Genomic DNA, 24,017 nt, shown 5'->3' on the forward strand with positions numbered 1-24,017 from the left:
AATCCCAGCCCAGGTGGACATCAAATTATTTAGACTAAAGACGGCAGCTAAGTTGCCCGTATTACGTGAAAATAGGAAACCATTAACGTTATGCATATGTATAGATCAAAGTTGCCCCGCTTATATAGTGTGTCTGGAACTTCTCCCCATGCCAAATTCGTATTCAAGTTTCTTTAGTCTCGCCACACTAAGCTAAAGATATTTCGTCTCCGATAATAACACCGTAGTAACAGACGGTGCTTCGTTTACTTTTGATCCCAAGTGTGCTCACCTGAAAAAGGTAGATAGTCCAGTTACCGTTTCGTAACTTGGTAAAAGAGCTGTTGATACTTGTAGAACAGATACCTTGCGTAACCAACTAGAAGGGTGCGTGCTTTATGAACAACAAATAAATTTGGTGGAGCTTAAATGTGAATTTCTTATCATATTCCGACAGTCATCATAATCCGCGATAAGCCAGCAGCAGTCCATAAACGGAAACTGTTCACCTAGTCTACTAATTTCCGCTCCACTAAGCGGATTAGACTACTAACGTCCCCCTTGTGTCCTTGCAAGAGGCAAGTTCTTAGGAAGAAGGAGGCTTGGAGTGATGCATAAATATAGTAAAACGAGGAATGCCACTGGAGCATCCTTGAAGTGGCAATATTCGTTTTATAACTATTTATTATTGTGTACTTGTGGCGCTTGCGCTAAAACACGCGCCACTTATTTGAAGCCACCAAGTGCAGCACCACTTTTCACCGCTGCCGCACGAATACTCCGAAAATGGCGATCGGAGGAATGCGAAAAGTTCTTGCCTTCCTCTTCGTTTGCCACGTGCGAAAGCACCCCCCCCCCCCCCTTTGGTTCTCTTCAGCTCGCGTGCGGCGGTCGATGTTAGTCTCCTCACTTCCCGCAAACGCATCTCGCGTCCAACGAACGGCCATGGGGTGCACGTGGCTCAGAGAACAAAAAAAAAAAAACAAACAAGAACATAAATGCTCTAGAAGGCGGAAAATACCTTTTTTTTATACATTTTTCTTACTAAAAAAGCTCCAGCAGAACCTATCTCACGATGAATGTCGACGTTAACGCGATAAGCATTGCAGCAATAAAGCGACATACCGTATTGCCAAATTCTTCCACTTCTGTGGTAAGCCGAATTCGATTTTCCGTCCCCGACAGCTTCTTCCCCGTTTGTGTAGCTTAACGTCCTCCTCGCTTTCGCTCGGGTCGCATTCTGCTCATTTCGTTTCTTCATCCACACTCGGCTTCTTTTGATGCCGACTCTCGCGCTTCTCTTTTGCCGTCCTGAATTTTATTTTATTTTTATTTTTTGCTGGAATCTTCACTTTTTTGCCACTTGTTCTGCATCTCTTTTGGGCACCTGCCGACTGGCACATACCCAATCTAGACAATCTGGAGAAATGGCAAAGAGCGTTCACGTACCTAGTGTCACATGTCAAGTTGTGCATTTCTATGGCCCAGTTTGTCTGCCAGGTTGTAAATTCGGGCACATACCCAGTGGTCCACGTTTGGCGTGAGAGAGGTTAGATACGGATGGCCATGCCGAAAAGTGTGTGAAGTTCCCAGTGATTGCCACTCGCATTCGCATGGCAGTGGGTAATGCGGCGCTAGTGGCTACGAGCACTGCGCTTCCATGGGCATGGGAATGATGCGTAGTACATGGATTCGTCTGCGTTTGACCCCTATGGCTTCGAACAATCGTTGTACTGCTTATTTCAAGCTAACATCATCAGTAAATACTTGCAGCGTGGCTACAATTCGCCTGTAATATATCCTCCAATTTGTGCTATCATGCATCGTTTTCTTAATAATTCAATTAACACTTTGTTATACCTAACACATACAGTTACCCATGCTGAGTATCACAGCCCAAAAGGAGTCCAGATCTTGCAGGATGCATGATCAGAAGTGTTAAAACATAATAAGTTAATGGCGCAGTCACGATTACATTACGTAGTAAAGTATAGTTGTCAACGTAAAACACATCCCTACCCTAAGCAAATCTTCTGCGACTATAACGCGCAGCGCAGGTGAACCCCAAATTGCATAAAGAAACAGGTAGTCTTCTTTTTCACTGGTCGGTTGAATGGTCAGCTTGCATGGTTAGTTGAAGTACTTACTTCATGCGGTGTGGGCCTGCAATTGCTCCGCCAGATCGTCTCTTTCGCTGTGAAGGAATCTGCTACCCCTCGTATATGAGTTCAGTGCCGCGCAGATATGCGAGTATGAGGCGTTAGAGCTCCTTACGAACTGTCCTTAACGCATCGAAGAACATTATCTGCTGCACACACGCACCCGGAAGCGCTCCCGTTAGCAGCTCGTCAAGTAGAGAGCATTCCTTTCGACAGTGAAGCGCCAGCAGCACCAAAATGAAGTGTTCCCAACTCGAATCTCTAGTCATCCTCTGCACAACGGAGAGACACCTCGCCCAGTTTTGAACCGTCACGCTAAAGTGTCAACCAGTCCTTTTCTTTTTTTTTCATAGACTAGAATGAATTCCCATCGGTCAAGCACCTTCACTACACGCGGCTCAAGAGGCGAGGTCCAAAGCTTCTGAAACTGGCTGCGACTTTAGTCTTTTGAGGACTGATGGCTGATTGGTGATCTGGCTGATTGGTGCTCGGGCTGTTGGTGGCACTGAGAGGGCTTCTTCTGCGATAGTGTCCGCTCTTTCACTCCCATGCAGTGATACTAACATAGGAAGGTATTCGCTGGAACACAATATTACATCCTCTGATCCTCAAATTGGTGGCACACCGGGAACAGCACACCGGGAACGTTCCCGGTGTGCCACCCTCTGGCTACGCCGCTAAAGCGAAGCAAGAGGGAGAGATACCAGGAAGTGCAGGGAGGCTAAGGAGATGGATGAGAAATGTCTAGCGGACACGGGGGAGAGGGGATGAGGGATTGAAAGAAAAAAAGGAGAACGTGAAAGAAAAGAGGTGGTTCCTTCTCACAGTATAGTAGACGCAGGATGTCTATAAGGGCATTTTCAGGGCTGTTGATTTTAGATATATTATTACGACATTTTTAGCTTTCTGGGATGATTATTAATGACGTCGAGCTCCCAGGATGTTTGCCTCTGTAAAGGGCCAACCATCCCGTTGGCTGAGCGCGCTTCGAAGAGGCTGACGTTTGACATCAAAGCGGGCACAGTGGCAGAAGAGGAAGCAAGAGTGCGCTGGAGCGACGTCTAGAACACCAACAGCGATGGACCTGCGCATTGCGCAATTATAGCGCAAATATGTCGGCGGTAGCAATAAAATTAATAAAGCGCCGCTTTCCAGTTAACCTTTATTTTTATTGAAATGAATATTAGGAGAGGTTGGCGCCTTTATGGTGGCACCGGCTGCTCCTTGTCACTTGGCAAAGGAAACAAATTTGCGTTTAAGACCTCTTATACAAGGTTGAAAAGTGCGAAATAATTTGGTGATTTCAATAGATTTATTTAGGCATTATCGGAGTGACTGCCGCCTATATAGCACACTTCCCACACTTCCATTATGGTGAATTTCATTTTTTTGGAAAACTTTCCTTGGTGCGTCTCAGTAATGTTTTTATCATGCACGTAAATGACGTGTACACGTACTTTGACACCACATTCTAGCTGTTGTATAATTTTTTTTTCACCAGTAAAGCGAACGAAGATGTAATCAAGCCAAAATTGTTATTAAGAAGGCGTCACGGACCAGGTTCCTGCCGTGTCGGTCGGCAACGATGTCATCGATTTTCTAATTCGTTATCGTTAGCAGTGTTTACTGTTGCAACAATCCAAGAATCGAAACGGAAAGCAGAGCGGTGTTGCTTTAGGCTGCAGTGGACTGGTTTTTTGGAGAATAACGTGATTTTTTCCGCAAACATTGTGGTTGATATTTTCCACAGGTGAACAAATCAAACACAAATGCCCTCACATCTAAAACCTTTTTGTGGCGCCAACAAAACAGGAAAAAACAGAGAAACGGCAACTGCGTATTGAAATGTAAAATACATTTTTCTATCAGGGGAGATAAATCTTGATCAGGGATGACAAGTCCAGATTTATAGCGCTAAGCGTTTTGTCAGTACTTCCAAGACGCGGCCCCAAACCTAACTTCTACGAACATCCGAAGTTGAAAGCGTACGCGGCTCGCTGCTGCTGCAAGTACGCTTTTTATGCTCTGGAAATGCTTAAAGCCCATTTTTTTCTACTTACGGGGGGAACTAAAGTGACAGTTAGCCATACGACACACGTCTTGCAAAACCTGTTTTGAAGTTTGTTCGCTGTATATACGCAAGCCTTAATCCTATACGTGCCCTCATCACTCTGACATCTACTGAGCGCTTTGTCTAGCTACTCAAATTATTGTCTCGAAAACGTCGTCTGGCTATAAACAGCGAACATGACAACACCGCTTCTATTTTTCTCAACAGCGAAGGGAACAGCGAAGATGATAGCTATAGGGGCTTGTTGGTATGGCATATCTTATTTTGTTGTAGCGCAAGCTGAACAAGGATGACAGAAAGGCACATCTGACACACATAGCGCTGTGTGTGTCAGATGTGCCTCTCTTTTGTCCTTGTTCAGCTTGGGCTACAACAAAATAAGGAACAGCGAAGGGATTCTCGAAGCGGTAACTTCATGCTTATCTTTTTCATTCGGTTTCGGCAAACGCCACAAGCGCGCCTTCGACTTTCTCAACATTTGATAGGCCAAAAAAAAGCAAATATCAATTTCTCGCAGCGCTGTAAAGTACAGCCACAAGAATATTTGCCTGTAAGTGGTTATGAGATAAGACTTTAGGAAGTGCTCCACTATCAAGGACGTGTTGCACCTGCTTGTCGTGTTTTACCCTCTTCGACACATTTTCTCTTGCAGGGTCGCACCAGAAGAAAGGGAACATGCTCCAGTGATTCGGCAGTGTGATGTGAAGACACCATGGTCAGGTTTACCGAACAGGTGCGCACAAGGGAAATTCGGAGGTCGATTTTGGCACTGATCATGGTAACGTCACCTCCCGAGAAAATCCTGTCCGTCGTCTCCGAACAGCAAGACCGCGCGTGTTCACCGAGACGTTGTACTAAACGTAGCGAATACCAAATTTAGGAACTGTAGAGAATATACCGTATAAAGTTGCATAAAGTATAAAGTATAAAGTTGCTCTAAAAGTGCCCTACAAGTGCTCGCCGTGCTAGAGCCGCTTATTGCAGGTCTTTATATGCTATAAAGATTTTGTTTGACGCTTGTGCTGTTCACGCAGGGGAGGCCCACACACCAGCTTCGTCCTAGTGCCTCTATATTTAAGTTCACTCGAATTGGTGACTACAGACTTGATGCGAAACCTGATTGTGGCTTCATGGATGACATTTGTGAATGTTTGTCAGCAGAGTGCTGAACTTGCTTTCATCTTTGCGCATCCTTCTTGCTATGTCATCATCATCCCTCATCACATCTTTATGTCCCCGTTCCCCCTCCCCCTGTGCAGAGTAGCAGGCTAGAGCACCTTAGCTCAGGCCGACCTCTCTGCCTTCTTTCAATTAAATTATCTCTCTTTCTCTCTCTCCCGCCCGCTCACTGCACTTCCACTTTGAAGGACTTAAGCTCAATTAGATGCGACTGCCTCTGAATGCGCGGTGAACGCTGTTACGAGTACGTGAAGATCAAGTGTAATCTCTTCATTTTCTCCTTTCCTTCCTTTTTTCCCTCTTTGCCCATCGACAGTGTAGGGTAGCAAACCAGATGCCACCTGGTTTCACAAAACCGCTTATTCTTTTTTTTTTCGCTCGTTTTTCAGATGCGTGTTCCCCCGAAAGCGCTGCTGGTAAAGAACAAAAAGGCCAATTGCTTTTATCGCTCTCAGGATGACGTGTCAACAACCCGTTTCGATCAACGGTGATTGATTACGTTTTGTGTGCCTGGTACAGCAAGAGAAGGCTTTAGCTATACCTATACCTTACGTAAGATCTAGCCTATACCTTACGTTAGATTAACTACCAAGCGTCACCAAAAATGGAGACGCAACGAGCACACACACACACTTTAGCGCTCGAAGCATGGGCAACACATTTTTCTGCAATGAGAATGAACTATACCCGCTGGCCCAATCTGCCACCTTAAGAAAAATACAAAGCCCTTTGCTCGTTCTTAGCTCACAATATCTCTTCGGTTCATATAATTCCAGCGCCGAAGCTGCGAAGGACTGTTACTTGGTTTCGAACTCGCCTCTCGGAGAGGGGATTCGTGGTTTTACCCATAGGGCACTAATTGTACACCACAGAACATAATCGTAAAAGGAGAAAATGACGAATTCTGCTCGAAGGATCAAGCTTCACCGACGCAACACGGATTGAATTACCATGTTTACCATACATATGCAATGAAACGCAACCTCAGTGAAATTCTGCGGCGTCCACGAAACATATCGCAGGTATCAACTACCCGTGAGAGTCTTATTCACTCGGTGCGCCTCACTTTACGATAAAAGGCATTTTATTTATTGAAAGCAGGGAAATGTGCCTTCAACAGAGGTAGTTCAGATAACTGGCTTAAGAATTAACCAAATAAATAAAGCAATAAGTAAGCATATTTACGCCGCCGTCTTTGCTTCGCATTATGTTTTCGCTGCAGTTCATACATGGATGCAGGTGCAGTTCAGGATGATGCTGATGCCAAAGTGTGAGCACGATCTCAGCCTTATTTCGGCAATAAAATCAGTAAATCTTTTCCTTCGAAACGCGTGGCGCCAATTACATATTTACACTACAGCTATTTTCTTTCTTACCGAAGCAATAATCGCTTTGTCTGTTTTTCTCTTCAGTCTGCAATCTCCCGAGTGTTTTCGCACAGATCGCTTGGTGTTGCTACTTTGCGCAGCTAGTGGTATGTCACATATACGTTTTCGAATTGAGAAACAGTTATCACAATTTCAGAAACCTATTATCAGCGCAGTGATTTTGGATTTAAGAAACGCTATACATGACCCGAATTTGGTCGCGTTTGACGTGCCAAAACCATGATGTGACTTTGAGAGATGCCGTACTGGAGCACTCCGGATTAATTTTGACCACCTGGGGTACTTTGCGTGCGCCCAGTGCAGGTTACACAAGCGTTTCTGCATTTCGCTCCCATCGAAACGCGGCCGCTGTGGTATGAATCATCTACTCCGGCGGCGGCTGCATATGGCGCGGCTGAGCGTAGTCGCGCTGGCCCTATCTTGAAAGCAATCTGCGATGTGCGCAGTCTAGTCGCGCCGACGGGTGTAGCTTCCTGTGAGCTGTGGTCTCGCCGCTTAGTTCGCGATGGAGCGACAGGCAGCACGAAGGTCAATTTGCTCGCTGCTGATCCCACTCTTACTCACGTGAGCGTTTTGACAGCGAGAGTCCGCTACCATCGAGTAAGATGTGTTTATATGTTTGCCTGCGCGCGCGTGACACCATGCTTGTTAATTTAGTTCGTAGTGGAATGCGGCCGATAAATCTATTATCTTTACTTCATATATCTGTTTAGTAATTTGCTGTTGCAATCGATGCTTCGCCTTTCAAGTGAAACTGCGACTTTTAATATAGTAGACATACACGGCGTTTGCCTCATTTTTCTCGATTCGCTTGTGCCTTTTATGTTGCACTGTAGTCAGAGCCACCAGCCAGCAATGGAAAGAAAACCGGCGTTATATATAATACGTACAAGTTATGTTCGGGAATAACGCACCCGTCTGCCTCTCCATTAATTTACTTTCTCCTATAACTGTTTCCAAGGGGGCCATGTTCCTCGCTACTTTTACCCTGTTGCAAGCGGAGACGGGACGCAAGAGAAGCAGTGCCATTTTCAATAAGATTTCTCTCAATCGTGATTTTTCACCTTGTCGACTGAAACGGCAACCGAAAATTCATTTCATCCGAAGCAATAATGCTGGGCTGGACGACACGGCCCCTTTGTCAATGGAGAACCCTCGCCTCATAATTTCGAAAACTTTTTGTCTTCATATCGACAATTTCGTCTGTGTTTGTCTAAACTGCCTTTCTACTTTAATACTGATGGCTGCTACACTTGGCGAGTTTTGCAGCCGACCATGCAGGAGTAATCGGGTAATTGGAGCAAGGCAGGAGTAATTGAAGTAATGGGGCAATTGTTAGTCGTTGGGATACGTCTTCGTTCTGCAGTGGATATAAATAGGCTGATGATAACAAATTTACATACGCAGCTAAGAACCAATGCAGATGGTATACGTACTACACATTTATGTCACGATGACGACGTCAGATAGACTTGCCGTTGCTCGGGTGCCAGACACCACGACGAAAAAACTTACCGGTGATTACGATACTCCCTAATTCGAAACTTGAGCGCAGCTCTATACGTGTTTACAGTTCGTGATATATTGGCTGGCGCGGACAATCTGTCTTGTGCGGCACGTTGCAAACGGTGTTGGCGAAGCGTTGCAAGACAACGAACATTCAAGCGCAACGAGAGCAGCAAGCAGAGTCAGCGATCGTGTAAAATCTGATCTGCCGGTCAAGCACGTCGTCTTTTATACATGACTGGTCCAGGGTTCCAGTGTAATCTCTGCTGCCCGCGTGGCTTCCAGAAAGTACTACACAAGTCGCGTTGCGCGTGCGATCAGATTAAAAATGCTATGGCGCCATTTTGTAGTCCGTGCGGCTCTCTGCTTTCCTGCTCATCATTTTGCCATACTCTCCTCCTCCGCTTTCCTCCTCCAGCTCTCTTATTTCATCTCCCGCTGCGCTCCGCGTTCGCGTTCATCTTTCGCTGTGCTCGTTCGCTCGGCTACGAGGGAAAAACGCCGACGCTCGCCGCAGGAACGGGAGACTAAAGTATATTTCACATGGTGCGACTGGAACGACGAAAATCCGTGCAGTCGCACGCGTCGCAATGCGATTTATAGAAGGACCATTTCACATGATTGCGATATCAACAATGCGATTCGTACGACGCCCAGGGCTGCTCGCTGCCAGGTTCTGTAGCAGAAGCCGCATAATTCTTGGCTTAAGAGACCGTTTATAGTGTCCCTGTGTGTAGTCTCCCTCCCACACGCACTCAGTGCTTACTCTCTCCCTTTTTTTCCTCTTTCTATTCCCCTTTCCACCACCCCCAGTGTAGCGTAGCAAACCGGATTCTCTTGTGGTTGACCTCCCTGCGTTTCCTATCCTTGTTTTCTCTCGCGCTCTCTCTCTATTAATATAGCGAAGAAAACAAATAAATTATAATTTTATTCATCTGTCTTTATTAGGAGCAAATAATAGGTGTCTTTTGTAGTTTAAGAATGCTTTAAAGTTCACATTTGTTTTGGAGTGCGCAAAGGCGGTTTTTGAAGTTCCGTTCGATGTGACATGGCACACGCAAACAACACCTGTTCGCAGCTGGTTGTTCAGCGCCGTGTGTTACCGCGTGCGCCTTCTATGTCCGTGTGGTGTGCGCGGTGACATAGAACATTACCTTATGGCCTGTACTCTGTATAACGCGGAAAGGAGTGTGTTATTCGGGTCCCTCAAGAAGACAGGAATTCCCCACAGTTCTCTCCAGGACATTGTTTTCCCGCGCGGGAACCGGTTAGATAGGAAGGAGGTTTCCCGGCTTCTTTTAAATTACCTGCAGGACACGGATGCGGCCTCCACATGGTGATCTTAGGAGTGACTATGTGTAGTTGTGAGGTCTGTGTCCGATTTATATGATCTATGTATTCAAGTGTCGCTATGGTGGAGCAATTGCCGGCAGCTACTGCAAGGCTAATCCCACCAGTAGCCTACAACCACTCAACTCAACAACAACTCAACTGTGTCCATGTCGTTTTCTCTGCGCTACAACAACCTAGAATATGACCTATCAACAAGTCGATATAGCTACTCTCACCACCATTCAGAATTCGGCTGCAGTGAAGTCGTCGCGTCAACCCAACGAGATTCTCGCTCGACCCGTGCTCGGCGTCAGCTTCTGGAGAAATAATACGTGTTTATTGGTTGTCGTTGCACATAAGCGGTTCCTGCTCCTAGCCATATTCTTGCACCAAACGCAGCAAGAAGCACCATCCCGAAATCTGATGTCTGCCCAGATTAAAGCCGCAAATGATCTGTGTGTCACTACTGATCGTGGAATGTAAATTGTGTTGTGACATTCAACCTTTAAGCCAGCCTGGTTCGTCCATCGCGGAGCGTGTGCTGTGAATGTATATATAGGAGTCCTCTCAGGATACTTGTAAAGCTGTAAAGGCCGACACATCAACCTTTTTGAGCAGCTACTATTGTGTAGAAACCTGTGCGTGAGATCATAGCATTCTATCGACACGCCTGTCTTCCACTTTGTTGTCCTGTGTCTCGTTTTGTAAGTATACGGTGAACCTCTAAGGAGAAGACCGTGTCAACACGTGCTGTGCATAATGCAGGAACGTCGGCTCACGGCAAACGCACTTGCCGTAGGGTTTTTCACATTTCTGCTCAGACTCGCACAGCGCTCACGGTTAGCAGCTATTGCAGAAATACATATTATTATTATATTATATTGTTATTTGATGTTATAGCTTGGTCAATGTAATTTATAGCAATCATCCAGATTTCTTAAGATAGTCATGTATTTAGCCGGTATTAGATCAGCATGGTTACGACGTGCTCATGGGGGTCATTTCAAACTTGATTACTCAGTCAAAGAAAATACAAAAGAAAGCCTCAATGTTCATTCCTATCTGGTATTCCTAAACAGATTGTATTTACAGAATTGTATGCCCACTTGAATCGCCTGCAATTCAATGCTCAAAGCTAAAAAAAAACTGATTTCTTTTCTTGCTGTCGATATGCTGTTTCAATGTCTATAGCAAGCTGTAATTATTCATTTCGAAAGTGTTAAGCGATGACTATGTCTCTAAGCTTATCAATGCTCCAATGATTTTGTTCCATGAATACACGTGTTTTTTTCTTCCTCTCATAAACAACCATGGAATGAAACCGTTCACTTTTATAAGTTTCAGGATCCAAACATTCAGGAGTTTGTCCTGATCATTTGTCCACCGAAGTGATGTACGCATTTGTGTAAATATGATGCAACAACGCAATTTATTGAACTTTACATTCTAACCTACAATTTATGGCCACACAGTAACGGCCACAATAATTAGGAAAAAAAAGAAACTGCAGATTCCGAGCACAAGTTGGAATCTATGCAAAGCGAAGTTTTTGTCAAGTGTTCAGCTAAATGGCGGTAAAGTTAACTGCGATATATACAGTTGTCCTTATTTTCAACAATCCAACGTGTCATATTTTGCAACGCTTGTTTATGCACCCCATGCGTGACAACCTTAATATCATGTAATGTTACGCACTACACTGTTCACAAACTGCACCAAAACGCAAGCGGCAGTTAACGTGGATGCGCACTGTGAGACATCAACACAGTGACATTTGTTGAGGGAGGGATGGCACGAGGTGTATGCAGATGAATGAATGGCATGTACTTAAGTATTTATTTATTTATTCATTTATATACCTCGCAGGCTGCAGGGTTGGAGTAATAGGTGAGGAGGAATAAAAAAGTTGTGACAAAGGAAGAAGGACACAACCTTATACAATACATACCCATAACAGAAAAAAGAATGAACGGCTTCTGCTATAGACCAAGACAATTATAAGGCGCACTAGCAAATGAACATTCGTTGAACATGCCGAGTAAATGCTGGTTGACAAGCAATAAATCGAAGTTACACAAGAAAGAGAAGCAATAACTGATTTCTGTCCGTACAGATCCCGAGAAGAAACGCATCCGTCTATGAAAGTGTAACAGAGGCCATGCAGACATAAGATTCTCCCAGCGTTTTCAGACCTGCAGCTTCCATAATTGCTCTAGGTTGCCTATTTGCACAGAATGCTAGCTTGTTCCTCTACAATGTATGCTCATATGTCTCGATATGCGAGTGTGCATGGTAGAGAAATAGCTAGCATGCTGTGCATATCTGATCCGCTACCTAACCTAGAGAAATTATGCAAGCTGTAGATCTGAAAACGCTGGGAGAATCTTGTGTCATCATGTCTTCCGTTAAGAGATGAATGCATTTCCTGTCAAGAAACAGACATTAAATTTTGCTGCTCCTTTCTGTGTATGTTCGGTTTATTGCTTGTCAGCCAACATTTACTTGCCATGCACCTTCAACTCTCTGTTGTAAAATCAACTCGGTTTTCTTGATCATCCTATGTGGTGTCTTGTGCCATTTGCAGCTAGGTCACTCTTCATTTTTTTAGACTGCAACAAGTCACTTTATTGGCTCGTATGATGCTTCTGTGTACCATATAAAATCGTTGATTTGGGCAATGTTGCAGGAGTGTATAGTGTGAAGCAGTAAGAACAGATCATGCTAACTTCTAATTAAAATGTTTATTGTGAAAATGCAGTGATATATAAAGGTCACCAGAAAGTAGTACAGCAAGAAAGCCTGATAAAAACTAGTGCTTGATGAAACCAAACCATCAAAAACAGGAAGGAGCGAAAATACAAATAAGTATAGAAGTCTAGGGAAGAAAAGCATTGTGATCACCGACTGCTCATGCGACTACATTCCAAGAAACAAGTTTTTGTTTTTTTCCGATGGCATGGAACTGGAAGATTGTGCTTGCATAAGCAAGCTGTCAGTCCGTCTATTGGAAAAATAACAGTGCTTCTTGAAAAGTGCTGGCATGCATGATTTCCGGTTGTAATGGTTTGTTGTTTCCTGCACTTGTAATTAGCATTTTATTTTTTCTGTAATATTTTTGTTTATGTTTGGTTGCATCAAGCAAGAATTTTACTTTCACGAATTGTGCAAGTGGGAATCAAGCAAGAAGTGTGTGTGTGTGTGTGTGTGTGTGTGTGTGTGTGTGTGTGTGTGTGTGTGTGTGTGTGTGTGTGTGTGTGTGTGTGTGTGTGCGTGCGTGTGTGTGTGTGTGTGTGTGTGTGTGTGTGTTTGTTTGTTTGTTTGTGTGTGTGTGTACTCGTCCAGTTTTAAGTTCTTATGTTGGGCTCATGAGAATACCTGTGCCTGGAATACCTGCCTGACTACGTATAGTGTAAGTTAATTTCTTGACCATGTGCTTGCAAGTCGAGTCTCCTGATCTTTCTGACAATCTTGTGGGATGTATAGGACCTCACAGTTTCTGGTGACTCCATGCAAGCATGCAGGATGTTGTAGTCTGCCAATTTGCAGTGCAAGTGCAGCTCTGATTGCTTTCGTTTCAGCTTTTCGGGTTGTATGGCATTTATTTTATGTAGTGTCATACTAACGTTACACTGTTATTGTCAGATCAGCGTACTATGTGTTCCTGGTGTTTGTTTGTGTCTTCATGATTAGCAACCTCTTCTGTGTGTTTGGCAACTGCATATAGTCTCCTGGCCTAATTGTCTACCTCTATACTTAACGGTATGGGCCTGTTGTGTTTCAAGTTCAGGTGCTCCTGGGGTTGTGTTTCTGAAGAGAGTGGTAGTCGTCTTTGTATGCCACATGCTAGCTGCCATAGTATCTTGCGACCAGCTTCCGTGCTCTTGAGGCAAAGAATCTGTGCCGCAGGGTGCAACTCTGCAGTGTCTACGTGCTTGTTCGTCTGCGCTTTCTCGTGGAGGTCTTCAAGCATGGTAAAGTTAGAAATACCAGCCAGTAGCCGGCACCTGTATTCGTTGAGTTGTCTCTTTTGTGCGCTGCTGATAATTCATACAATACGATACAAAGTACAGCATCTGCGATTTTCCATTGTATCTGCTCGTCCACTCCCTCCCCCCCCCCCCCCCCATGATTTTGAGATTATTCTTTTCGGCGGGTGTAAAATTCGTGTCCAGGCATGGCATAATTGTTTCGTCCAAGTTGCTGGCTCTGCCATCTTAGTCTTACACCAGCTGAGGATGTAGGGCTGTTGAATAGCGGAAATAGTTGTCCAGCTATGGGAAGCTCCTATGACTCCCATCGAAATGCGACTGCCACGGCTGGCAATTCAACCCCTCACCTTGTGTTAGGAGCTGAATGCTATAGCCACAGTGGTAGGCGAATAAATTGAACAATTTCTTTGTCTAAATATTTTTGTTGCGTCTCTGTAGGTAAAACCTGCGAGCGTGTCATTGCAAAAAAAAGCAGTTCGTGGTTCCTTTTCGAATAAACTGCACATTGTATATAGTCGAAATGCAGAATCTTTTTTTTAATTCCAGGGCGGTGTTTTCTTGCAAGTAGCATGATACTTCATTACTTATAAGGGTAGTAATGACAGAGAAAATCGCTATTTGGGTTTGTACATTAATAAATGTGATTACAAACTTATTAGAAAGTGGTATTAGAAACATAAAAGCATGGATGTTTGTGCAGACTTGATTACCTGTGGACGTGCAAGAACTGTTTATACTTAAAAGATTCACAGGAAGGGGTGCAAATGGCTGACTTCACTGCACAGTCTTGAGTTACTTTTCTTTAACGTGTCATCTTCTTCCGTTTGATCTCCACAAGAACAGGCCGTTTGTCTGCTTTTCGCACTGTTGCACGAGTTGTACAAGACGGTGCAGGAGTGTGTGTTGTCACTGTGCCACTCTAGCAAGAAAATAATTTACTAACTATTGAGTTAATTACCGTTCAAACCAAATGTTAATACAGATGCAGTAAGGTTACAAAGTCCGCAACATATTCAAAGTTGATTGGTTTCAGTGCAGGAAAAAATATCTCCAGAGAACAGACGCAATTTAACGTGCATGAAATATTGCAAAACAAATTGACGACGTTGTTTATTCAAGCCATGGAGTTAATGCTATCGTAGAAAATTTATTACGATGCCTGCACATTTGCCATGTAAAATTTAATGAGTAAGTGAGGTAAGATAACATTTCAAGATGCATCGGAAAATTCATGCTTGGAAACCGACAAGAAAATGTAACAGAACGGTACCACCTTTAGGCCAACGCTGAAACTTCGGCTACTTTGCTGTCTTGTCATTTGCCCTTGGCGAGGTTGAAATTATTTAAGCTGCTCTGTACGCGGCGATTTTTTTATTCTACTCAACTAAAAATTGCGACGACACCAAAAGGCCATGTCGCCTCGTGGGGATCGAACACCTCATAGTATTTACAACTCGCAAAGGCGTACGAAGCAAACATGAAAATGCACTTCGTTTGCTGTGTGGCGTGCCAACAAACGCATAGAAATGGTAGAATGGAATTTACGGCACAAGTTTCTTATTATCCCTTGGGGCACGTACCGAATTCGGCAACCCACGTCTCCGCGCACTGCACTTGTTCAGCGAGACGCCATTTTCCAAAACAAACGGGTCGAATAGCTCTCCGCGCAATTTCGACGGAGTATCGCAGCGACCGCTGCGAAAGTGTGACTGTGCGACCAACCGGTTGGTCGCAGCCGAAAATTGGGGCAGAGGGGGGGGTCCGCACTGTTACTGCGATTTTTGGCGCAAACGACGGAAATCGCACTTCCGGCAAGGTGAAAATTGCATCATGTCAAACAGGATTAAGAGCTGCGCTCTGAAAATAAATATGTCGAAAATACCATTCCCGTGGTTGCCACGGTACAAGGATAAAAGACTAAGTGAATGTTGACCTTAAATACTGGATATCGCGTATGATGAGCCCAGAGTTTGCATGCTATTTGCATGCTATTCTGCATGCTATTGCAGTGGAAGCCATTACAATGCGACATGACATGGTTTCCTTGCGCCATGAGTGCGGCTCCACGTCAAAGCGTCGTCCGCTCAGTCAGTTTCCAGCGCACTCTCAAGAGAGAGAGAGAGAGAGAGAGAGAATACAGAGAATAGCAGGGAGGTTACCCAGAGGTATATAGTTCCGGTTGGCCACCCTGCACGGGGGGACGGGTTGAGGGGGACAAAAAGAGAAAGAGAGTGGAAGGGGGAGGGGGAGATAGAGAGATAGCGAGACGAGCTCGAACAAAGCGCATACACTATAGAGCGTTAGGGGGCGGCGTTCTTAAAGTCTATCGTTAAGCCCCGTAGATCGCAGGAGCCTTAATAAAGCGAGTAAGGCCTTCAACGAAATGTTCTTTCAGAGCACTGACCTAAAGCTTTAGGTTCTGATAGTGGACGATTGTCCAACTGGTCCAGTACTCTGCGCATCACTTCTCTCTGGGCACTATATCGCAGACAGACACAGATAATGGGTGTGAGCGTCTCTTCGCTGTTGCATGTGTCGCACATGGGGCTGTTGGCAATTCCAATAAAGAAAGGATATGAGTTCGTAAAGGCAACGCCTAGCCACAGATGGTCCAGCATGGTCTGTTCACAGCGCACTCTCAAATTCAACATCTTAACCAGGGTGACATTCGCAAGAGTGTCACCGCACTAAGAAAAAAATTCTAGCAGCCTCGCCCTACTCTAACGTGCTGCGATTTTCGTATAGTCATACTTTTCAAGAGAAATGCTTTACGAAAAATGAGCTCGCATTGACTAGGATAAAAAAAGGAAAAGAAAGAAAACAACACGTTCTCAAAAAGTCAGCATGAAAACAGCTGAACGGAGGGATTTTGCCCATATATCAGAGTATCGCGATGCATTTTCGGTGCCGAAATCATCTCTAAAGAACAGCATGCTTCCAATGAAACGTCTATTAACTAGAGAATGACAAGTTGGGACTAAAAAGCCAACGATATCTTCTAAGAAATTATGGTAATGCAGGCTGGTGAGTGACGAGGAAAGCATCTGCGTCTATTACAACAGGCCTTTGACGTTCTTACGTTTTGAGTAAATACGCTGAAGTATATTACGTCGCACTGCATATTTTTTACATAAGCTCTTTGCAATGGCGCAATTTTATGGACTTCATTAAAATCATAACTTTTGTCTTAAAGCAGCGCCCACGCTTACCTCTTTGTACTTGTCCTGCAAGGCAAATTCCATAATCCGGCCTTAGTGTGCCCTGAACACGTACTGCGTTGTAAGAAAGAAACAGAAACAAATACTTCTGAACATTTTGCGCAACGCAGTAAATGCGTGCCTGCACTCCAAGACAATTCTGAAGTCTTGAAAAAGCGATTTAGTTAGTCTTGCGTTACTCACAGAAAGTATTACCTAAATAACATATTATAGTAAGAATAGAGAACTCACTATGGCTGCGCAATGGCTGCAGTGAAGTAAGTATAGTTGCGTTGACTTATAACCTATTATAGCAAAGACGATGCGGTGTGACGAAATCCATCTTGAAATCTATATTAGCGTCGCCGAGAGCCACTTCTCGACGTTACAACCACTGCTTTAAATTTTATTTCTGGAGTACCGCGGCACATTTACGATATATAATTGGCTTGAATTCTTTCAAAAGCATTCAAAATAGCAATAATGTGCAAGGCACATGCGCAAGAAGCGCATGTCAATAACAAAAACGTTGATAATAAAAATGACGTATACAGCGTGCACTGCAGTCGGAATCGCATTCACCGAACTTTCCGAATGCGGTCGACAGAAATTCTGGTATTATGCAACACAAAAAGAAAGATAGCTCTGCGCACCTCAAATTGATGTGCAACTACGCGCATGTCGGCAACCCGAACGATGTTGCTGTAAGCTGTATGTTACCCAACGCAATAGCTGCTAGCAGCCGTATTCGAATCTAACGCATTGTGGTTTCAGAGGCAACATGGGCGTACTTACGCGTAGCTCAGTTGGAATTCATTCTATTCGCAACAAGCGTTCACTTCCTAATTAGTGTCCAGCCGCGGATGCGCGGACGGGAGCGCCATCTAGTAATGCTGCAGGGAAGCTGTAGTGGCGCGATGTTCTCCGCTGTGATTGTTTGGCCTCTTCGCCAAGGGAACAGCCAGGCCTCCGGCACGATCACGAAGACCAGCGATGTTCGCGAAGAAAAGCTTCGCTTTTAAAAAAAGTACCTTCGAGGATTCTCGAATACACACGCTTCGCAGCCATCCGATGATAACGCAGCTGCAGCGTGACAGAACGTGATGCCCTTTGCTCGGGAGCTCGAAAACATGTTTCCGCGTTTTTGCACGCGCAAAATCTCAGTCGGCTAAACAAATGCGACGAGGATTCACGAAGAAGGAATCGCTTTCGACGCGAGGCGTTCTTCGAGGCGGCATTTGCGCGGAGAATGATCGCGCGCCACGGGAGCAGCCAGAGAGTCGGAGCTTGTCTGCTTGAGTGCACGAGGCCGTAGTTTTTCTGCTTGATGCGAAGCGACGCATTCCCAGCGATCGGTGGATGTGGCTAAGTATATCTCGCTTGCCGCTCGGGGCTGCCGACGTTGGTGTGCAGTGGCTTCTTCTGTAAAAACGCTGCTTGCTGTGCGGCGATCACAACATGTATTTGCTGTATATTGGCCTTTCCTGTCTAGTTAGAGAAATAATAATTCTCGGGTCTTACGGGCCAAAAGAACGACTTGATTATGAGGCACGCCATAGTGGCGGACTCCGGATTAACTTCGACCGCCTGTGGTTCTTTAACGTGCACCCACTGCACAGTGAACGGGTGTTTTTTTTTGCGTTTTGTCCCCATTGAAATGTGGCTGTCGCGCCCGGGATTCGATCCTACGACCTCGCGCTCAGCTGCGCAACGCCGAAGCCACTAAGCAACCAGGGCGGGTTGTGTTTAAATTATCGTGTGTTCCATGGTGCCAAATGTTTGGCATTTCTGACGAATCGGAAGTGACAAGAACCCTTAACGCCGTAACTCTGTAGGGATAAAAGTAGATCTCTTCAAAAAGCACACGCAATTCTCGTTGAGTCTAGTGACAATTCGACATTTTGGCACCCGTTAAAGTGAGTGGCTTGTGTACATCAGTTGCGACACGGCGCGTTTCGATCTCGTTCAGGTCACGCATTCTTTCATCATGGGATCACGCACTTTCCCATTTGTTGCTGAAGAGTTTTCATTGTTTCTGCTAGTTCATTATTTTATGGCCGCATCGGCCTTGAACTCAATTAACAGTATGCAAGGATTAGGTAGCTCGCTCGCTAAAATACCTTTCCTGCCCTACACACCAGAGGGGTATGTACGCGCCATGTTGTACTGCAGCGAAGACACCACGCGCATAGTGCTTAAAACAGGCAAACACTCGCAATTAACTTTGGATGAACCGTTAAATAGGTCGAACTTCTCGTAGCCGCTATCCCATGATCTCGACTTCTACGTCGCGGGTAGATTCCAGAACATGGCTCCACGGTATGTTCTCGAGCCCAATACTGCCCCATCAATTATATCATGTGTCATTTTAGATCCATATATGTTATTTTCATTCCAGCATTTGTGTTAGCTGTTGACGATGCATCCTCAGTACAAACGGTGCTGGCATCAGTTACGTCTTAACAGCGTCCCCATTGGCTGGAGGCTAAAAGCTACCGGATGAGCTAGTTGATTCTAGTAACGCTGGTCTCAGCCGCATGGTATCGAATCGAAACTGAAGCAAAAACCGCAAAAAAAAGAAAGCTGGAGAAGAAAATATAGTCGGTATTGCACTAACCATGACTGGCCCCGAGAGAGAGAGAGAGACAAAGAGGAGGAAAGACATGGAGGTTAGCCAGTGTAAGTACCGGCTGGCTACCCTGTGCTGGGGAAAGGGGTAAAGGGAATAAAAGGAGAAAGAAGAAGAAGAGAAGAAAAAGAAATAAGGAAATTCACGCAGTAACGCGATACTACGCGATACAACACTCAAAGGCGATCGCACAATTCGCATGTCCTTAAAAACTTCAGCAAAGCCCTTAAGGCATTGAGTGCCGAAGCCCGTCTGGACCAGTGTCCTAGAGCTTTCTCCTCTGTAAAGGGGCGATTGTCCAATTTTTCCAGCGCGGTTACGAGCACTGTTCTTGGCACTTTGTAGCTGGGACAGTCACAAAGGAGGTGCTCACTCGTCTCCTCGCAGCCGCAGGTGCCGCAAGTAGGGCTGTCGGCCATTCCAATGCGGAATGAATAGGAGTTCGTGAATGCCACGCCGAGCCACAGGCGGCACAGAAGTGTTGCTTCCGCTCGTGGTAACCCTGGTGGTAGGCGGAGTTGCAGACATGGATCCAATCTGTGGAGACGTGCGTTCGTGAACTCATTGGTGTTCCACAGATTCTGCGCAAGCTCGCGGGCGAGGGAGCGAAGACTTGTGGCTGCGTCTGTTCGTGACAGTGGTAGTGGCACAACGTGGGCAATATCGTGGGCCGATCGACTGGCACCGAACGCCCCGATACCGCTTATCGGATCAGGTTCACCACCGTCTATATATATGGCGCTTTTCCTTTATGCACTTCCTGAATTTCTGGGTCTATCATGCTATTTCATTTGCAGATTCCCACGAGCTTGCTGTCGCTTTAGAAGTGGCAGCACACTTAATCCTGTCTTCGAAAGGTTGCCGCCGGGAGGCAGGCATGTCAGTAATACACACGTGCGCGCTTGAAACTGGTCACCATCGAATAATTCTCCGGTGGTGTGCTCCACAAAAGTGGATCTCTGGAGATATGACCTATGATATAACGCAGTTTGATCACACTTTGATTGCAGGTCCTGGAACCAACACACCTTTCCACATACTCTGGAGCACCTCGTACCTTTTGTATCCTCGTAGCACTCTGTGTTTTGTTATCACCGCATTTCTCTTCCCTCTTGCAGTTATTTTTTTACCCCTTTCTTTCCATATATCCGTTGCTTTCGTTTATCCATATACCAAGGTATTTATGTTCTTTTACCATCGGTTTTTCCTGGCCCTGTATTGACACTGTTTGTTCACTGTTTTCATTGAATACCATAACACCTAATTTTTAACGCTGAATTTCAGGCCTATATTCTGGCCTTCCTGTCCACAGATATTAGCCAGACGTTACATATGACTTTGCATGTCAGCTAGCAACACAATGCCGTCCCCATAAGATAATCCTGGAAACTCCTACTCCTGCATGAGAGACTTTACCCGATATTTTGCTTCCCTCAAGCTCCCTTTCCATCCTTACCATGTACTCCACAAACAGCCGCAGGGATAGAGGGCATTCCTGTCTCAGTTTCTTGTTGATATCAACTTGCTCCTCGCTCCTCATCTTTTCCTATTCAGCGCAAACTGTATTTTCTCGGTAAATCTTTCTCAAAAGCTGTATACAATCATTGCCTATGCCTTCCCCTTCCAGAATATCCCACACTATGTTGCGGTTTACGTTGTAATACGTTCAAACTCACATATAGCAGGTCTCCTTTATTCTCTGGATATTTCAATACACTGAGTAAAAACATTGAGCGTGGGGCAAAGCCACCTAGGGCGTTGAGCGAAGCGGGGAAGGAGAAAGGAGGGGAAGTGTCGCGTAGGAGTAGGGTAGGCGAAGGCGAGCTCAGTTGATCTCCTCTGGCAGTCGTTATGCGTTCTTGTGCTCTATGGACGTAGCGGGTTCGTCTCGGGATCAAGAGGACGCGCGCCAAGCGAAAAAAAAAGGAGCAGCGACGATGCAAGCGGCGGCAGGCCGAGCACGATTTCACAGAACCCGAAGTCGTTTCCAAGCACCGGGCACGAGCTAGAGCACCTAGGGCATATTTATACCGAGCAATGTCTTTCTTATACTCTTCCACTATTATTAAATAAACTACACAAAAAAACCTTTGACCCTTTTGAGCATTCAAATAATGTTATTCAGTGATTTTTTTCATAAGAAATATTACGTGTGATATTGCACTCAGTTTAAAGCTATACCTTCTTTTTCATTTCTCCATAACCTGTTATTTGCTTTTCTAATGCCTGTGTTTGTGCTGCAATGCATAGCGCTGCTTTTTACAACGCGTTTTTATTATCTAGTTTCAGTCTTCATTTGTAAGAATGAAAATCTTTGCCCTTGTACTGTACTGGCAAGTTGATCAAGGGAGCAGGGCCTCTGTCAAGCCTGCGAGCATTAAGTCCTGTTTCCTTCTCTGTCTAAGAGAAAATAAAAACTGCATTGAATTGAACTATTTGAACTATGCATTGAATTGAACTATATGAATTGAAATGAATAGTGTGAATAGTGCATTACCAGATTGCTTGAAATAATAAAGTCAACCCGCCGCGGTTGCTCAGTGGCTATGGTGTTAGGCGGCTGAGCACGAGGTCGCGGGATCGAATCCCGGCCACGGCGGCCGCATTTCGATGGGAGCGAAATGCGAAAACACCCGTGTACTTAGATTTAGGTGCACGTTAAAGAACCACAGGCGGTCGAAATTTCCGGAGTCCTCCACTACGGTGTGCCTCATAATCAGAAAGGGGCTTTGGCACGTAAAACCTCATAATTTTAAAAATAATAGTCTGTACATTTCTTCACAGTGCCTCATCATCTTTCCTAATGACACTTCGCACTTTATAAAGATCGATAAACGGATATAAAACATACAAAATAAAAAAATAAGCCTTCAGAAATAAAACTGCCACACTTGCACACAATCAAAGCATTTTTAAAGCATTCGACGCACGATGCACGAACAGGGAATAGCACCTATACGCTCGCACGTAACCCGCGTTCACAAAGTGAAACGTTACTGTAACTTTTTTAGCTCTACAGTTGGAGCCGAACTGAACCGATTTTTCTCATTCGTAACAAAAACTGGAACGGAAAAGGCTTCCGCTCGATGCTAGGCCGGGCAATCTCTCAACTGGCGTTACAACGGACGGCACGCTCGGACGTTTCGACAGGCACCACCGGCGTGACGGCAGACTCTGCCGAACCAGCTCCAGTGCCTGTCTGACGTTCGCTGGGTTAAAATGTCCTTTTGCCATGGTGCGTCCTTGCTGTCGACTTTATTTATTATTAATTCCGCGATACACGTCCTCGCTGTTTATACATATTGTTATAAAGGCGTACTTTAGTCCACAAGTCTCTCGGTCTAGTGGAGGTGGGAAGGGGGGGGGGGGGATTTCAGGCCTGCGCCCAGTAGCGGACTACAGCGTCGATCGGGACGAAACTTTTCAGGCGTGAGATGGGTGCTATTGCTTCAGAAATTGCATCGGCGTTCCGCTTATGATCATCCCTAACTGCTAGGGGGAGGTCAATAGGAAAACATTAACTGGAATACAAATATATGGCAAACTTTAAAAATGCGCATCTCTAAAGCTGTTGCTACGGCCTTAGCGTTTCGCCTAAGCCCACATGACATGAGCTTCCTAGCCAAGGCTGCCACCAACATTTTGAAAACGTTGGAGAAATAAATATCGTAATGATACAATGCCGACGACTGTACTGCTGGGCTTCAACTTAGCAATCTCAACACATCTCAAGTGAATTTTTAAGAAAGTAATTATTGAGCCTCTTAAATATCTTCGAAAACATCGCGGTTTGCACTGCAAGTAATGTCTGCCTCTTCCTGTAATCAACCGGAACGGGCCGAATTGCACAATATGGTCCACATGGCTGGAAAAATAAAAAAATTAAAAAATTATTAGAGCTTCAAAAAGAAAAGCGAACGCAATGATATAATGCTGACGACTGTACTGCTGGGCTTCAACTTAGCAATCTCAACACATCTCAAGGGAATTTTTAAGAAAGTAATTAATGAGCCTCTTAAATATCTTCGAAAACATCGCGGTTTGCACTGCAAGTAATGTCTGCCTCTTCCTGTAACCAACCGGAACGGGCCGAATTGCGCAATAGGGTCCACATGGCTTGAAAAAGAAAAAAGAAAAATATTATTAGAACTACAAAATAAAAGCGAAAAAAGAACAGGGACACACGCGTCATGTTTCCACTGCAGTTTACAGGTCCACTGAGCTGTTATTGCTTAATGACAAGACAGAACGTAAGCTCTGTCGACTGCGTGAGGCAACAGAAAGCCGTGCGATAAGGACATTCTGTTCGCCGCACTGATACCCTTCCCCCCTAGCAGCGAAAGACGCATGTATGGGATGTGCCTAGGCGTCTTTCCAAATAGCCTGGACGGACAAGCACGTTTTCGTCTTAGTGCCGACTGCGCGCTAGTTTGCGGTTTAGCTCTTAGAGTAAGTGTTATGAAGCACTAACAGAAACGCAGTGAGCCGCTTCAGCTCAGCATGATGGACCCATCTGGTAGCTTGCCCGTCTCCAAGCTTCACATTGTGCGTCTGCACACGTGCTTACTCTATACCTCTGCTTATATGT

The 24,017-nt window shown here is 45.1% G+C and overlaps 1 protein-coding gene across 2 annotated transcripts in view; it reads right to left on the minus strand.

Moving 5' to 3' along the window:
* The window catches only part of LOC135902476 (uncharacterized), an 867,879-nt gene that overhangs the window by 380,528 nt on the left and 463,334 nt on the right, over positions 1 to 24,017 (minus strand). For both annotated transcript variants that reach the window (XR_011511382.1, XM_070531982.1), the window contains one exon: positions 16,813 to 16,875. Coding sequence is in view for 1 of the 2 variants with exons in the window: in XM_070531982.1 (XP_070388083.1) it covers positions 16,813 to 16,875 (63 nt within the window). In the remaining variant the exon portion in view is untranslated. The remainder of the gene's footprint in view (positions 1 to 16,812; positions 16,876 to 24,017) is intronic.

This window comes from Dermacentor albipictus, chromosome 1, assembly GCF_038994185.2.
Source record: "Dermacentor albipictus isolate Rhodes 1998 colony chromosome 1, USDA_Dalb.pri_finalv2, whole genome shotgun sequence".
Lineage (NCBI taxonomy): Eukaryota > Metazoa > Arthropoda > Arachnida > Ixodida > Ixodidae > Dermacentor > Dermacentor albipictus.